Below are 18,301 nucleotides of genomic sequence, written 5' to 3' on the forward strand. Positions count from 1 at the left end.
GTGCTATTGAACTCATTCAAGTGTGCATTAACACTACTACCTTATTTCATATTCAAATGTATAAGTTTCTTCATCAAGAAAACTTTGTTAGAAGCAGTTTTTCGATCCCAAACTGCGTATTGAGAGTCCCAAAGCTCTCGTGCTATAGTCTTGTCCATAATCGTGAAGAATATGATATCACCAAGATGTAATCTAATCGTGGCCATAGCAAGGGCATCCATTACTTCCCACTGATCATCCGTGTAGGCATTCTCTCTACGCTCTTTCAATGGCGCTGCTGGGTCCTTGTTGACCAAGGCATCAAGCATATGTTGCTTCCAAATCATAAAATATGTGCCATCAAACTTCTTTATGTAAGTATTCCCTTTTTGAAGCACTACTAGCAGCCATAACTCAAAAGAAATGGACCAAAGATTTATGGAGAAAAAGTGATGGGAGAATTTTGACAAAGTTTCCTCTAGAATGGGAGCAAAAAATCAAGACAAAATAGGATAGAATCACTAGCTACTATAAGCACTCAAATGTGGCAAGAACGCATATGGTCGACTCGCAGGAAAAGTCTGGTAGTCTCTCCTTTGTACAGGGAGCAAAATCTCAAACCCGACTTGACAAACTCAACACATAAACTGCCAAAAACAACCACTGGACATAAGACTGACGTAACAAACTGTCATGTGATAGCCAACTCGGTGTCAAAAGCAAAAATGTCCGTCCAGATATATGGCCTATTGTGAGGATATTGAAAGAGGAGTACTCCAACAACCTTTATAACAAAAAATTGTCTCAACATTCGAGAACACCTCAGCTCAAGAAAACCTCACGCAAACGACCCTCCAAAGGCTAAGCAAACTCAAGACTAGCCACAGTTTCAAAAAGGGCTCTTCCAATCCCAATCTCAAAAACTATAGGGAAAATTGCCAAAATCACCAAAAAAATGACTCCATGGAGAGTACAATAGGCAATAATTGCAATTCAACGTACATGAGAAATCGCGCACAAACAGACGCTAGAAAACTGCTGCTGTAAGCAAATCCCTGCGGCGATATCTGCTCTCAAAAGAGCTCAATGGCAGTGTGTGTGCTCAAAAAAAGTATGCATCTGTCAATGCATAACCGTCCGTAGAGAAAACTATCGTCAAATGACTGCCAAGTATGCTTGAAAGGTGTTGTACCTTTGCGTATCTGAAAGCTTGTAAAACCTGTAAAACTCCACCTCTAATGCCGATGCAAAACTCTATGCCTTGACCCAAGAGTGATCTACAGTCGGATCTCAAACACTAACACCACCTATAATGTCGATGCCAAACCTATGCCTTCGAGCAGTGTGCTCAAGAAATTGCGTCTCTCGAGAGACCGCTAGCATAGAGAGTAGCTGCTCTTTGTGTCCAAATAATAGAGCATAAGTCTGGCTTGTGGTGGGAATCGTGGAATCAGGTGAAATCCACAGGTGTATGCATCAAGAAGCCACAAAAGGTATACATCCAAACTCTGTCTGTGTTTGAGAGTGATGTTGATGACGAAAAACGATGTCAAAGATGTCGTAGTTGATGTCAAATAAGAGTCGATGCCGAAAGTGATGTTGATGAGAGTCGATGACAAAAACCAAGATCGAGTAGATTCGATGCCAAAAAACCGAGATCGAGCACAGTCGATGCCAAAGCCGGATGTGCACAGACACGCTGTGTGTGTCGATGTCCAAGCTGGAGAAGTCAGACTCAAAATCAAAGAGTCCGGGGCCGAAGAGACGAAGCGAACGCCGATGTTGAGAGAAATGCCAAGTGTGTGTGAGAAGAGCGCTGGGCTGATCTGTATTCTTGGTGAAATCAGCCCCTTCTCTCTTTTTTTTGACGCCGATGCCAAAAGAGAGAACCTTCTCTATCTAGTCTCGCTTCCCTTTGAGCTGTACTCTCTCTCTCTCTCTCTCTCTCTCTCTCTCTCTCTCTGTTTTGCTACACTGTAGCGCTCCCTAAAGAAGCCAATGATTTGCCAATTCTCTGTGTAGTGCAGCTACCTGCTGAGTTGCTCTTAGCGTTAGAAAAGACCAACAATGCTTTTTTTTTTTTTTGGGTATGTTGCGCTTGAGTGCTTCCATTATTAAAAATTAACGCTCTCTGCTGCTTCTGTACAACGCTAGTAAGCAAAAGATGCCAGCGAAACTAAAAGTTCAGCAATGGAGATAGGTTAGACGCAGAGCCGCTCAGTCCTTCACCCTGGCGAGGCCATGTCCTTCCCCGGCTTCCCAGGAGCTTCTCTCGCTCATCATGCCCAGACACAACAGCTCAATGCATGGATCACCCCACCCTCATCTCTTCTGCGTGACAATGCATTGCTGCCCTCCCTGCCCCAATGCCCCCCATTCTACTCGAAGCTTTTTCCTGTGAACAAGCTGAGCGTATTCATCAAGCATACCTTCTTCAACAAACTTCCAACCCTCTTCAGCATGACGGGCAAGCTTCTGTCCCTGGAACATCAAGACCACTTTCGAGCCCTGGTGAAGGCTGTCAGGGACCCAACCCCGCGAGTTCCGCTCCGGTCTTCAACACCAACTGCCAAAGCCATCCTCAAGCAGCTGAGTGCAGCAACTAGGGAGGTAAGCCTTCCGTCATTCTCCCTGCATCTCAGATATCCAAGCTTGAAAAGGACCTTGAAGCCAGGGCGGTGATAGGACTTTTGGCAAGGCCTAGGCCACCTGCTGAGACTCTCAAAGGCTGGATCAAACAACAGTGGGGGTCAAGGGGTGTTGTCCTGGAAACCATTCAGTCTTTGCCCAAGAACCATTACCTTTTTGTTTTCCAAACAGCCGAGATGGCCTTTGACATCATCAGCATGGGTCCCTGGCTAATCAGGAGCTCCCCCCTTCTTCTGTCCCGATGGAATAAGCACTTCAACCCCGAAGTGTCTGCCCAAAAGCACTACCCTGTCTGGGTTGAGCTACCCAATCTCCCCCTTCACTACCATCAGCACCTCAAAATGATTGCCTCGAAGTTAGGCAAAGTACTTGGGGGAAGACCCAGAAGAGAGTTTAATCCTTCGTGGCACCCACAAGTTCTAGTAGAGATGGACATCTCTGCTCCCTTGCCCTCAGTCATTGACATTTTCACAGATGACGGTCAGGGTTTTGAGCAGCCTCTAGTGTACAAGTACTTACCCAAGGCTTGCTTCCTATGCAGTGTGGAAGGCCATTATGTGAGAAATTGTCCAGTTAAGAATCCTGCTCCCGTTCCCCCCCCCCCCCCCCCCCCCCCCCCCAAGGCCGTGCTCCATCACCTGTTGCAACCTCTCCTGGCGCTCCCACTCAGCCTGCCTCTGTTGTTTCCCCTCAGCTGTCCAATGCCCCTAAGCCATCCCTCACCTCGGCTCATAGATCTATTCAGAGAACCCCTCCTAGGCCCAATAGATTTTTTGTCCTCGCCACACTCTCAGACTTCGCGGATTTGTCTGACTCTGAGAATGAAGAATGTATTCTCCCCACTCCTCCAGTCCCCCCCCCCCCCTTCTACCCTTGAACAACAAGTCAACGCACTAGATAACATTAGAAAGAATGATTCCAACAAGGAAAATTCCCCTAGTGTGCCCTCTTCCTCTGCTTTGGTCCCAGTTTCGAGCCCTTCCCCCATGGAAATCCTTAAGGATAACAAACGCAACCATGCTAATGTCGCTCAAACTCCTCCAAGGTCTGATGGTGCTGGTAAACGCCCCCAACGCAGTCATAGATAAAGTTTGTCTCTTGGAACATCAAGGGGCTCTCTGACCCCACCAAGGCTAAGAAAGTAGCCAACTGGCTCAGAGATAAGCGATTTGATGTGGTGGCTCTTCAGGAGATCAAAGTTACAAGAGAGGATCTGGACAGACGCCTCTTTGAGGTTACCAAGGACCTCAGATGGATCACTACTAACCACCCTAGAGGTTCAGGGGGGCTCAGCTCTGGGTTTTCCTAAACACTGGTCCACTTCTTCAACTAGAATGGGCAAGTATTGGTGCTCCATTTGCCCCCCTCAACCAATCAACTTTCGAATCATTTCTATTTATGCTGGGGGCTCTACCGCTGACAGAGCAGAGCTTTGGGATGAACTCTCACAATTCAATGGCCCTTGTGTCTTGTTGGGGGACTTTAATATGGTTGAGTCCATTGAGGACCGTTTTCTTAACAAAGGTATGTGCATTTCTGGGAGGGAAAAAGGTTCCTAGACATCCCTCAAGGACTCTCTTCAATTGTGGGACGCTGGCACTCCAGGAGAGTTTACCTGCAAAATTACAGCACAGGAGGATTAGCCAGGAAGGCTCGCCTTGATCGCTGTTACTTGAGTCTGCCTCTCGCGAATCTCTTTGATCGCATCAAAGTCAAGCCCATCCTCACTAGTTGTCTCTCTGATCATTATCCTATCAGTATCACTCTAGATGATAAGGCCAAGAGGATCATGAACCATTGGTTTCACACTGACCCCGAGTTGTTTAAACTCCTCGTAGTGCAAGAAAAAATCTCTCTCATCTGGACAGAGTGCTTCTCTTCCTACCCTTCCCCGGCTAAAGCCTGGTCTACTGCTGTCCAAAGGTCTCAGCGGCTGCTAATTCAAACCAGGAAAGATGTTACCTCTATTCGAAAGAGACGGAAAGAGGCTATGTATGCTGAACTCATTGTCCTTGAGAACTCCCCACGTGATCTGCATCAACAATCCCTCATCTCAATTCTTAGAACTCAGATTAGAGCTAAAGAAGATTTAGCTCTTAAACATGCTTCTCTCTTCTTTAAAGAGTGGTGGGCAGGCAAAGTAGACAGACCCTCCAAAAGTATGTTCAAATCCTTGAGGAGGAAAAACTATAGGGAACTCGTCCCCTTGTTTGTCGACCCTGTCAGGAAGGTTTCTAACGACCAGGAGAACTTGGAGTACGCTAGAGCTCACTTCGAAGGTCTGTTCATTACACCAGAAGTCATCTCTTCGGAAATAGAACTGGCGAGAGCCCAAGTATGGGCTGCCCGCAAGAGAGTCATCCCGCAAGAAACTTCCCACCGGCTTGAAGCACCTCTGTCAGAGACAGAAATTCAGGTGGCCATTGAGTCGCTTAAACCTAACAAGACACCGGGTTTGGATGGACTTCCTGCTGAGTTTTTCCAAACGTTCAAAAAGCTACTTGCCCCCTACATCCTCAAAGTTTGGGAGGAAGCAGTCTCTCATGAATCTTTGCCTTTCTCGATCAACATTGGCGTTATCAAGCTTTTGCACAAGAGGGGTCCTAGGGAATCCTTGTCTAATTGGCGTCCTCTCACGATGCTCAACACAGTTTATAAGATCTTTGCCCGGGCTGTAGCAAATAGAATTACTCCATTTCTGATGCAATGGATTTCCTCAGAGCAGAAAGGATTTATAAAGGGACGTAACATTATAAAAGCAGTTATTTCTTTATGGGAGGGCATTGAATATGCCCAAGACTCCAATCAGGACTTTGTATTTGTAAAAGTGGACTTTGATAAGGCATATGATAGACTCGAGTGGTCGTTCATCCTCTTAAGTCTGGAAAAGATGGGATTTGGGCCCCTTTTGGTCAGGTTTTTACGAACCCTGTTTGGACACGCCCGGGCAAGGATTGCATTCAATGGACTACTGTCCAACTACTTCTCTCTCAATCGTTCAATTAGACAAGGCTGCCCCCTAGCACCCCTATTGTTTGCAATAGCGACTGATGGCCTCAATTGTCTTGTCAAGGCCAGGATGCTGGAAGGTAAAATAAAAGGTATACAACTTCCCAACTCAGAAGGACAACAATGTCTTTCACAATTTGCGGATGACACTAATGGGCTCTTAGCAAATGAAGAAGAATCACTTTTGGAATTTTGGACTTGCCTCCAATTGTTTTGTACAGCCTCTGGCTCAAAGATTAATCATTCTAAAACAGGGGTGAAACAAGGTGCTGTCCCTCTTCCTCAATGGCTCTTGGCCTCAGGATGCAAGTTGATTCTCCCTCACCATCCATTTCGTCTGTTGGGCATCCCTATGGGTTTTGGGATCACCTTGAAGGACAGATGGAAGTGGGTCTTAGAACGTTTTCAGTCAAAACTTGAAAGATGGAAAGGATTCCAAGGTTCTCTCATGGGCAGAGTGGTTGTTATCAACCATTTTCTCATAGCTTATGTTGTCTTCTTTCTCACTTGTTGGAGGACCCCCGATGACCACCTAAAGGACATAGACAAAATCTGCTGCAACTTCCTATGGTCTGGCGACCCTCTCACTCAAGGCAGAGCAAAGGTGAGATGGGACATCTGCTGTCTGCCAAAGGACAAGGGAGGACTCGGCATCATTCATATCCTCTCTCTCGCCGACAAGATGGCTGTCAAATTGGTGGTCAGAGCTATTCACCATCCTCGTGAGGAATGGTCGGTACTGCTTCTCAGGACCACAAGTAGATTCAGACTCTCACAGGCAAAAGGTTGGGTGAATCTTCCCTTTATCACCCTCTTCTTCAGCCCTCACCTCTCGCTGGCCACAAGATCTGACCTAATGAGGTCCTTATGGGGAGCATGGAATAGACACAGGTTCAGATTGAGCCCTAACTGGAAATCGAGCCATAGCCAGCCTTTGTTCTGAATGACTCCATCTGGCTGCCCTGGGTCACCTGGAAAGATGTTCAGGTGGATACTTCTAGACTTGCCCTCACCATTCACAACAAGGGAGTTCGCGTTTGGGGTGATGTATGGTCACCGACAGCCTTTGACTGGCTCTCCGACCTGGAAATCTCTCTCAAATTTCAATTGAGGCCCTGGGAACTTGCATACCTTCGCAGGCGACTAGCCCTTCGTCCTGCTTCCTTTCATTGGCTTCTTAATTGCTCCTCTGTCCTCTCCCTCAAAGGTATTGTGTGGTCGGGTGGTTACCTTCTCTCCCATCCTCAGGTCGTACCTAAGCCCCTCTCTCCCCCCCTCCACATCATCCTGAATCAGCGATGGGGTCTCTCCCTCGACAGGAGGCAATGGAACTTTAAATTTAGGACCCTATGGTCAACTGCATCTTCCCCAAAGAAATCCGCCCTCCTTTGGCTGATCATCTACAAAGTTTTCTGGACTGGCTAGAAACTTAGGGACGCCGGCCTTGCTCTTGGAACTTGCCCCAGACGCAAGAATTGTCCTGAAGACCTTCCTCACCTCTTCATGAACTGCTCTTTCAACTTTCCCTTTTGGAAACTAGTTTTGAGTTGTCTTGGCCGCACTCTTTCATGGAAAAATGTTCTGTTAGGTGATAATGTAGGCATCTCATCCATTATCTGGAACCATATAAGGGGAGAATTCATGTGGGCTATCTGGAGGCAGAGGAATTGCTATATGTATGAGGAGGCTTACCAGGTCTCAAACCTGAGAATCTTCTTTGATGAAATTGTTTTGCAGATAGAAAAACTTTCCATTGCTGAGTGCAGAATCTACCGGAAGAAGCACAAGATGTTGGACACTTCGGGTGATTTTTTTCAGCGTGCTGGAGTTGATGAGGAGCTGTGCTACATGAGAGACATCATGGAGGAAGAGATTCAGGAAGATGTGAACTCTCAGCTGGAAAAGTGGCAATATGCCATAACCCTACTTGTAAAAATTAGATGTGAGCTTGATGCTCTCAAGATCTAACCCCTTGATGTTTAAGCTAGCTACCAACTCCGTCCCCAATCTGTATGCTCCCTCCTTGAGCATGTCGATGTATCTTTTTGTCTCTTTATAATAAAAATCTCCGCCTTATATTGGTGAAAAGATGCCAGCGTTTTGCCTTCCCAACGGTAGCGTTATAGCTTTTTGTAGAACTAATGCTTTGCAAATCCACCCTTTTGAAAAATCCACGCTATCTTCTCGTATAGCTTTTTCCAAGGCTACAGAGTGTCAAGCTCCTTCTACAGAACTGTGTGAATTTCAACTGTTGTAAGGCTTTGAACCTTAGCTCAAAATGATCCTTGTGCATGCATCGTCGTCAAACCCGGGAGAGCCACCACTCTCTAATACCGCTTGTGAGGCAGAGTGGATGCATGCGAGTGCGTGTACGGGAGAGTGTATGCTCTGTGTGGGTGGAGCTTTAGTGGATAATACACCACTGTGCCTTATTAACTCATATTTAGGAATTTTGGAAAAAATGCACAATTTTGTTACCATATACATGTGGCAGTGATGTGTGTGAACACACTAGGACCGCTGGGGCATTTTTTCCCTCTTTAAGAGGTTATTTTCCTCGTGCATTGTATTTACATCCATCACTCTAGGGCTATCTATCTTTTCATTGCATACTAAATAACACACTCTCTATTGTGTGCCTTGAGCTTCCTTCGTCTTTTCCAAGCTGTGTGTGTCTTCTTGCAACCCTAATTCCAACAATTGGTATCTGAACAGGTTGCGTCCTCTCTGGCTCAATCGCCAGTAGCTCCAACACACGCCTGCTCACTTTCTCCGATTTCTGTGACTTTGGCGAGCGTTCGCAAGTCGAAATTTTTTTTGGGAGAGCTCGCAGAGCATAGTCTGCTCAGATTTCTGATTCGGGCTCATTTCGGCCTCCGTTTCCACTACAAGTAGTACTGCACAAGCTATTTCGTCATTTTGTTCAGAATTTTTGTTAGTGCCGTTTTCTGCATACAGGTGCCTTACAGTCCTCTACGGGTTGTGCTGTATAGCATGTGTTGTTCCCGCTTCGTTTCTCCTTTTTTCGGGCAGTTTTCACATCAGGTGCAACATTTACCATGGCTGACAACAACACAAATGTGTTCAAGATGTTTGCTGCTGAGGACAGCATGGATGGGGACAATTACCCTATGTAGGCTTATATGATGCAACATGTTCTTGAGTCAAAGGGCATCTAGAATATTGTGCAGAGCATTGATGTACATCCTAGTTCTCAGGATGTAGGCGATGTTGAGGATGTTGCAAGTCTTGCTGCAAGGATTGCTGCTATTAGAGTTGTTTTGCCTATGGTAGAACAATCTCATTGGGCTGTAAAGGATGCACAAGCTCATGCATTGATTGCGTTGTCTGTGAAGCGTACCATTGTTCCTCACCTTCGTTCAGCAAAATTAGCAAAACAGGCTTGGCATATTTTGGCTGGTCTTTATGCAAGTCACAATGAGGCTCAAATTGCTTTGCTGCGTAAAGAGCTGGAGTCGAAGATTATGCATGAGAAAGATGATATGGACACTTTCCTTGCTGGTTTCAACGATATTAATGAGCAACTTATTTTTGCAGGTGAAGTCATTTCAAACAGTTCCCTTGTGCATACTGTTCTTGATTCCTTACCAGATTCTTACCAGACTTTTGCTAGTACTTGGAGACTTATGACCCAAGGAAATCCTGAAGTTGTCAAGTTTGATGCATTATGCACATTGCTGTTGCAAGAGTCACTTTCCAGAAAAAACAAGACTAGGTAGCGTGCAGTTGAACATGATTTTATTGCTTCTCAAAGAAAGCGTGGTAACAACAATGCAGCCACTTCTTATGGTTCTGTTGTGAGTGGAAAAAATTCTGTTCCTAATGCTTCTGCTGACAACAATTTGTCTGGAAATTCTGGTGATAAGGGCAAAAAGAAGATGCGTTGCCATTATTGTAAAGCTAATGATCACTTGATCAAGCAATGTCCTAAGTTAAAGGCCAAAGAGGCTAAGAAGAAAGAGGGTGGTTCTATTGCAAATGCTGGTTCCACTACAAATGCAACCATTGTTGAGTCTTCTGTGAAAGGAGACTGTGATGCTTATGTTGATGCAGATTGGGCTTTTAGTGCAGAGTGCACTTACAATCCTGCTGTCCATGATGCATGCATGTCAGTTGCTGCAGATTCACATGTTTGGTATTTCGACAGTGGTGCTACAAAGCACATTACCTCACATCCTGAATTGTTCACCTCTCTCGAGTCTGTCCCTCATGGGAATTCAGTCACTTGTGCCAACAATGCCTCTTATCCGGTTCAGGGAGTTGGAAAGATTGTGCTTATTGCTGCAAACGACAGTTCTTTTACACTTGTCGATGTACTTTATGTGCCTGGGATCAAGAAGAATCTTTTGTCTATATATGCACTTGCTAGACTTGGACTTGTAGTCAAATTTGTGGAGGATAGATGTATAGTTCATGATCTCAGTTTTAGTGATGAAATTGTTGCATTTGAAATAGCCCTTGAATCAGCAAACTGTATTTGCAAAATTTTATCCACACTTATCATACAAAGTGAGCTTATACAACCCACGGCACAAAAGCAGTTTTTTTGCCAATTTGCTGCGTTTGCAAAAATCTAATATGGTTGCTTCTTTGCCGCCTCTTGAAGCACCTGTCAAAGATGTTTGTGAAGGCTGTATTGTGGGTAAGATGTAGCGTTCAAAGTTTCCCAAAGGATGGTTCAATTAGGGCCACATGCAGGTTGCAGCTTGTGCATAGTGATGTTTGTGGGCCCATGCAAACTCCGTCCTTGGGCAATTACCTTTACTTCGTGACTTTAATTGATGATTACTTCAGGCATGCATGGGTATTTTCGCTTAAAGCAAAGTCCGAAGTTTTTATGTGCTTCAAACAATTTCTGGCTATGGCTGAAAATATTTCAAAATGTACTATGGGTACCCTCCGTTCTGATCGAGGGGGGGAGTATATGTCTTAGAAATTTAATGCATTTCTGGCTAGTCGTGGGATAAAACACCAATGTACAGTGCCTTATACACCTCAGCTGGTGTTGCTGAGAGGAAAAATAGGTCACTAACGGAAATCGCACGATGTATGGTCCAAAGTCAAGCTTTTTTGCATTCTTTTTGGCTTGAGGCCATCATGTGTTCCACTTATGTACTAAACAGGTGTCCTACAAAAGCTTTGCAGTCTATTACTCCATATGAAGCATGGCATGATAGAAAGACTTCTATTGAGCACATGCGTGTTTTTGGCTGTTTGGCATATGCTTTGGTGCCACAAAAACAGCGCAGCAAATTGGATGATAAGGCTGTCAAATGTATTTTTGTTGGTTATAGTGATGAAAGCAAAGGTTACAGGTTGTATCATCCGCAAACAAAGCGTATTCTGGTTTCATGGGATGTAGTGTTTGTGGAAGATTCTGTTCAGCCCTTGCTGTCATGTACTAGAGACAATAATGTAAGCCGGCATGACATTTATGACACTTTGTTGCCTCTTTTCAGTGGTGGAAATACGAATGTAAATTCCAATGAGGCAAATGTACAACCTATGGGGGTTTCTGAAAATGTTACAGATCAGCTTATTACTAATGCAGATGTACATGATGTACTTGATGAGGAAAGGGCTGAAAATGAGTAGGCTAGAGGTATGCCAAAATGGCTGGTGCATACATTGCGTGACAGTAAATTGGATGCACCTTTGTCTAGTCGTACTCGTTTAGGCTCTCGCCATGCATCTTATGCATCATATTGTTATGCTTTGGCTGTGTCTAACTTACATGATGTTGAGGAACCTCTGTCTTTTAATGAAGCACATAATTCAGAAAATTGGATGGCTGCCATGCAATCAGAATATGATGCACTTATAGAAAATGACACATGGACTTTATGTGATTTGCCTCCTGGCAAAAAGGCCATTGGTACGAAGTGGGTTTATAAGTTGAAACGCAACCCGGATGGTGAGATCGTTCGCCATAAGGCTCGACTTGTTGCAAAGGGTTATGCACAGCAAAAAGGCATAGATTATGAAGAGACTTTTTCTCCCACTTATCGTATGACTACTGTGCGTTTTCTATGTGCATTGGAAGCTCATTTTGGTTGGGATGTACATCAATTAGACATTGTTACTGCTTTCTTGAATGGTGACATATTTGAGGAAGTTTATGTAACCCATCCTCGTGGTTTTGTCAAGAAAGGAAAAGAGGACAAAGTGTGCACGCTTTGTATGGGTTGAAGCAATCTCCTCATGCTTGATATGAGAAAGTTGACACTCATTTGGTCAAAGAAGGCTTTCATAATAGTCTAACGGAAAGCACATTGTATGTAAAGCGTGAGGGTGATGTACTTCTCATTGTGGTTCTTTATGTCGATGATTTGCTGATCACTGGACCAAATGAGAGACATATTGCTGAATTTTAGGCTGATTTGAATGCTACTTTCAAGATGAAAGATTTGGGGCTGTTGCGTCATTACTTGGGTATACAGTTTAAGCAGTGTGATGTGGTATTGCCTTGTGTCAGAAAAGTTACATGGAGACATTGCTATGTAAGTTTGGATTTGAAGATTGCAAACCTATTGCCACTCCCATGGAAACAGGTTTGAAATTGAGTCTTCATGATGCTGGTGATCCTTCATATGTCACTCTTTATCAAACTGTTGTTCTATGCCTCATTTATGTATGCAGCATGAGGCCGGATATTCAGTTTGCAGTCTCACAGGTCAACAGATTTATGCATAGCCCAGGGGCTAAGCATTGGCACGCTGTCAAGAGAATTTTCTGCTACCTTAGTGGCACTTTACATCTTGGCTTGTTTTATCCCAATGGGGGATCATTGCCGCCAGACTTACATGCTTTTTTGGACTCAGATTGGGTTGGTTGTTTTGACACGCGAGTGTCCACAAGTGGTTTTTGTTTCATGCTTGGCAGTTCATGTATATCATGGTTGAGCAAGAAGCAACCTACTGTGGCCACTTCGAGTTGTGAGGCTGAGTACAGGACAGTCTTTACAGCTCTGGTTGAGTATGTATGGCTCAGACGCCTTATGACCGATTTGGGTGTTGGACAAGACATTGCCAACACTATCTACACTGACAATCAGAGCGCATTGGCAGTTGCAGCGAGGAAGGCAGTTTTTCATGCTCGCACAAAGCACATTGAGGTGCATTACCACTATGTCAGGGAGAGGTTCTCAGTAGGAGAGATCAGTTTGGCTTATGTGCCAACAGAGAACAACCTTGCAGATCTTTTCACAAAGGCATTGTCTCAAGAGAAGCTCGAAGCTTTTCGCAAAGCTTTGGGCTTACTCCCCTTTGTGGACTGATCATGTCCTCAAGGCATGGCACTTCCCTTTACTCATGTGCCAGCTCTCGTTCACCGCATCACTCCAGGGGGGATTTGTTACCATATACAAGTGGTAGTGATGTGTGTGAACACGCTAGGACCGCTGGGGCATTTTTTGCCTCTTTAGGAGGTTTTTTCCCCCGTGCATTGTGTATACGCCCGTCACTCTAGGGCTATCTATCTTTCCATTGCACACTAAGTAACACACTCTCTATTGTGTGCCTTGAGCTTCCTTTGTCTTCTCCAAGCCATGTGTGTTTTCCTGCAACCCTAATTCCAACAAATTTTGGGACATATTTGTTAACCAAGATCTTGAGTGATGGATATGATGTACTAGGTTGCAATGTTATCAACATATTGGTGTCAAGTTACAGAGTTCAGTTTGCATTGTGCTGGGTTGCGTTGTTGTCAAACATTGGAGTCAACTTCTAGAGTAGATGTTGCATTGTTATCAAAGATTGGATGTTAACTTCTGCTAAGGCTCACAGAAGTTGCATTGCGATAGGAATGAAGAGTGTATAGAGAACTTTTGGAAATATTGATGTTTAAATTGGGATCAAAGGTATACAAAGAGTTTGGGAGCTTGGGTTAGTTGTCCTACAAAAATCAATTTTGGAATGTGCTAGTTTGTGATAGAGAAAGCATTGCTTTTTTTTTTTTTGCACAATGAAAGAATAGGGTTTTTTTTTGTTTTTAGGTCCCAAGGAACAATTTTGTTACAAGCAAAAATGTTAAAACTTGATTTTACTCAAGCTAAAATATTGAAGCTTGAGTCAACTAGAATTCTCGTTACAACAACAAAACAACTTAAAAGCCAAAAGCAGGTTCCACGTACAAATTGACAAGAGATTGCAGACACTTGTATGTATGATAGAGGGTACTTTCTTTCACCCTTTTCCATATAGTGCTCAAGATCATGAGCTTCTTTGGAGAGGCCACATATTGAATATTGACCCCCCATGCGCTCCAAGGTTACTTACCCAAAATAGCACCTACTTAGTTATGTGGTTCTTCCTGCGCAAAAGCTTATGATATTGTGGTATGTTGCAATGTCGAAAATAATATGAGAGTTTGTTCATAATTTCTACAAACATCACTAGGAATATAGAAATACTCTCACAAATATAAATGGAATAATCAAAGTTGATATTAAGCTCAAAAGTCTTTTATAGTACTTTTTGTGAAGATTACACCAACACATCTGAATAGCACCTAGCTAGGTATGTGGTGCCCCCCACACAAAAGATCATGATGTTGATGTATTTCACAAAGCGGGAAGTAATATATAATATTGTTAAAAGATTCCTATGAACACCACTAAAAACTTTGGAATTCTCTCATACATTAAAATGGAATGAATCAAAGTTCATGTTGTGCAAAAAAATAATCTATGTTACTTTTTTGTGAAGAAAAGTCGTGCCCAGTCTAGTTTGATGCTCGAGGAGCCACCCACCATGCAAAATCTATGCTAGAACTTTGGTTTTAGCTAAAATTTTGGTATACTAGATAATGATATCAAATAATAAAAAACCCCCAAAAACGCAAATTTGGGTACAAATTTACAAGAACAAGAAATGTAGGATCCTGGTGGATTCTTTCTCACCATGTTGCATATAGGGCATAACATAAAGAGATTTTACTTTTCCACATACCTAGCCATGTACAATTGGAAGGCAAGGGCCAATAGTACTTAGCAAGATATGTGGTGCCTCCATTGCAAAATATTGTGATGTTTCGGTATTTCACATTGTGCGATGTATTCTACTCCACCTTCTCACTGATAGCTAGCAAGTGCACAATGCAACTATCTAGAACTAGTCTCTTAGTTTGATGGTTTGCATGGGATGCCATTGTTGGAATATCTTGGAAAAGTGTACTAAGGACTTGTAAATTCTCATGCTAGAGATTGAGGCTTCAAGAATTACTCACAATTGAAAGTCTCCACTTACTGCTTGAGTTTTGGGTTGAACATTTGAAATAGAAAAATACAAAAGCAATAAAATCAGAAATGAAAACAAGAAGAAATTTGCAAGAAATTTCAGACATCTTGATGTAAGAAAATGTGACTTGTGAGCTTCCACTTGGGAGGCATTATATCATGTGCAAGTGTAGGGAAAGGAGCAACATGTCCTCTCCTATTAACATGGCAATGCCCAACACCTACTTAGGTATGTGGTGCCCCCTTCATTGAAGCTCATGAGGTTGTTTTAGGTCATAGTCTAGGATGTACAATGAGAATTAGCATCAACAATCTAGTGATACATAACTAGGACTTGAGAATTCTTTTACAACTAGAACAAATTAAAACTCATGTTGAGATAACATTTTATTTTAGCAAATTCTCCCAGGCAACAAGTTCCCACAGGAAACAACGCTCGAGCCTTGAGGAACCACCTAGAGCCTACAAGGCTCAAGCTCCACTTCGAACCTTGAGGATCCATCTAGAGTGAGGAGGAACTGCCTTCACCGAAATTCGAATTATTCATTAACTAGCTCCATCAAAGTTGAAAGAAATGTTGGAAACTTTGTCAAACTTAACATCGACATCCATTTTAAATTTAAAACTAGCATTACAAACTTGTCATGTTTATTCATTTATCATCTTGATGCCGTCTCAAATTCTTCTCATCTCCCACGCCGTCGTACACCACCCATTCCAGGCCTGCTCGTTGTCAATGGCAAGCACTCAGGTACTACACAAAAAGAGAACATGTTGTCTATGCTCGTTTATACCAAGTGTGTTTGTTGTGCATGACACACATCCATGTGCGTGTCCTCGAGCTACTTCTACGCTTTTTAATATTATGTGCAAGTGTAGGGCCATATGCCCTCTCCTATCAACATCCCAACTCATTTACATCAAGTCCATTTGTTGTGCAAGGCAGACATCCATAACGCCTCCCCTAACTAATTCTATGCTCATTTACATCATGTGCAAGTAAAGGTCAAGGGGCCACATGCCCTCGTCCATCAACATGGCAATTCCTTTCCCCAACAACACCTACGCAGGTATGTGATTCCCCCTTCATAGAAGCTCATGGGGTTGTTTTAGGTCATAGTGTAGGATTTACAAGAAGAATTAACATAAACCATCTAGTGGTACATAAGACTTGAGAATTCTTTTACAGCTAGAAAGAAAACAACGTAAAATTCATGTTGAGCTAAAATCTTTTTTTAACAATTCTCACATGAAACAAGTCGCAACAAGTCCTCACGAGAAACAAGGCTCAAGCTATAGTTTGAGCCTTGAGGAGCCACCTAGAGCTTACAAGGCTCGAACTATAGTTTGAGCCTTGAGGAGCCACCTAGAGCCTACAAGGCTAGAACTCTAGTTTGAGCCTTGAGGATCCACCTAGATCTTGGAGGAAATGCGTTGAGAGCATACTGTCTATGCTTGTTTACACTACGTGCATTTGTTTTGCAAGGCACACATTCATGTACACCTCCCCCAAGTACTTTTACGCTTGTTGCCCAACTTTTCACGCTCCTCTACTACCAGTTTAATATGGCCACTTCACTTGAACAAGGCATCATGCATGATTCAATCTAAATTGGAGAAGTATGGGGACATAATTGAAGACTACTAATCTTCAAGGAGTTACCTACTGCCTCACCTACTAGCATATCGTGCCAGCATACTCTGTCATAATAGAAGACTACTAATCTTCATGAAATGATCTCCTCCTTCACTTATTAGCATATCTAGTCCAATACAAGGCAGCTTGTTCAAGAGACGCTGTAAGATCACCATGTAAAAGAAGACCTTATCAGGACCAACTCAACAGCAGTTCAAGGTGCAAACGACTAGTGGAAGGAAAAGGGGGAGGAGGGACCGTGTTGAGAGATGAAGGCAGGCTGAATTGCATGATAGAAAGAAGATAGGGACGACGCGGTATGAAGGTCGAGGGGTGAGAGTTTGGGAAGCGCGAGAGGGGAAGTCAGAAGGCAATGAATTGAGAAGGAGATAAGACGGCAATGCAATATGGTGCCGAGAAGCACGTGGGGCGGGAGAGTCTGAGCAGTTCTTGTGGAGGAAGGGCTAATTAAAGCTCTGCAATTACAACATCTGGAAAGGGCTTCTTTAGTGATTGCTATAAAATTTGTGCTTGCAGAGCTTTAAGTGTGTTAAGCTCAGGCGTTTTTCATTGCACATGCTCGGATGAAGGGATCAAAGGCGGAGAAGCTCACGCGCGAAAGCAGAGGAGATCGTAGCCGCAACAATCAAATAAAAAACTAAACCTGGACGGGCACTACACCTAGACAACCTGGAAAATGCATGTTAACTGATAATATAATGTTATAAAAACGGCTGTGGGTACACAATGCATGTGCAAGTGAGATCGTTAGCCTATGTGACACTAAACCCGGTTGGCCATGTGTTGGGTTCAAATCGTCCCGCGGCGCCTTGTTTTTCCCGTTGGCCATGTTTAATACGCATCGTCCTTTTGCCGGCGTGCCTTGTTTTTTTCGCTGGCTGGGTTTAGTGCACCTCAAGATTCCGCCCCGCAGCCTCGACCGTTGATCCCATTACTCCACCCCATATTTAATATGGGTGTCACTTAGTCTCAAGGCCCACTTCTTCCATGAACGTCACGTATCATGAATGCAACGCCTAATGCAACTTACTTCTTCCTCCATGAACTTGACCTCTCTCATGAATGAAACACCAACTGTAACGCTCTTCGTTTGCCTTGCCGAACCTGGGCTGCTACTGATGTTGCACTATGAGTATCTTTGTAATGTTCCAATTTTTGTGAGCCTTGCCATTGCCAAGAGCTAATTTGAATGGTTTCTTCTGTGAGCTTATCTATAATTTGTGTACATTAGACTGCTTCCCAGAAATGGTATCCAGAGCAGCATCATCTGCTTTGCAACTATCATTCAAATTCACCATGTCCTGCAAAGATTTTAGCGCTTGCCGCTTTCTTTACCCAAGAGGCCACGCTGTTTTATTTCCCTCTTGTTAAACTTGTTGAAAGATCCTAGCAAAGCTTAGCGATGAGCCGTGCAGGCTTTTCTACCCTTCATAATAAGGACTCTTCATATCATTTTAGATCTCTCTCTCTCTCTTTGTGCATGTGTCTCTAGCTCATGAAAGGCTTGAAGCCTAATAAGCTACAATCTTTACTCCTAGAGTCTCTAGCTTATGAGGCTCGAACTTAAGTTTGAGCCTCATGACCTGGAGACTCAAATTTCAACCCTCATGAGCTAAAAGTTGTAGCAAGGTCCTTTCTACCTAGAAACAATTTGCAAATGTCTCTAGAACATGAGGCTCAAGCTTAAGATTCAGAGCGTCTTGAGACATAGACTCTTGAAACACTCATAAACTTGAAGCCTCATAAGTGAC

General features: G+C 43.6%; 1 protein-coding gene and 1 pseudogene across 1 annotated transcript; both read left to right on the plus strand.

The window, feature by feature from the left end:
• The first annotated feature begins 2,101 nt into the window (after nt 1–2,101).
• Nucleotides 2,102–7,720, plus strand: LOC147440856 (uncharacterized). The gene is made up of 2 exons (XM_086483605.1): nt 2,102–2,589; nt 7,375–7,720. The coding sequence occupies exons 1-2, from the start codon at nt 2,221–2,223 to the stop codon at nt 7,603–7,605; spliced, it is 600 nt and encodes a 199-aa protein (XP_086339731.1). The 5' UTR covers nt 2,102–2,220; the 3' UTR covers nt 7,606–7,720.
• Nucleotides 6,320–7,345, plus strand: LOC147440857 (uncharacterized; annotated as a pseudogene).
• Nucleotides 7,721–18,301: the final 10,581 nt, after the last annotated feature.

The sequence above is a fragment of the Adiantum capillus-veneris genome, chromosome 15, assembly GCF_014529385.1.
Source record: "Adiantum capillus-veneris isolate H3 chromosome 15, ASM1452938v2, whole genome shotgun sequence".
Taxonomy (NCBI): domain Eukaryota; kingdom Viridiplantae; phylum Streptophyta; class Polypodiopsida; order Polypodiales; family Pteridaceae; genus Adiantum; species Adiantum capillus-veneris.

Coding starts and splice junctions, on each gene's coding strand:
- LOC147440856 (XM_086483605.1), top strand. CDS start 2,221: ATGTCCTTCCCCGGCTTCCCAGGAGCTTCTCTCGCTCATCATGCCCAG. Junction 2,590..7,374: donor TGAGTGCAGCAACTAGGGAG/GTAAGCCTTCCG, acceptor ATTGTTTTGCAG/ATAGAAAAACTTTCCATTGC.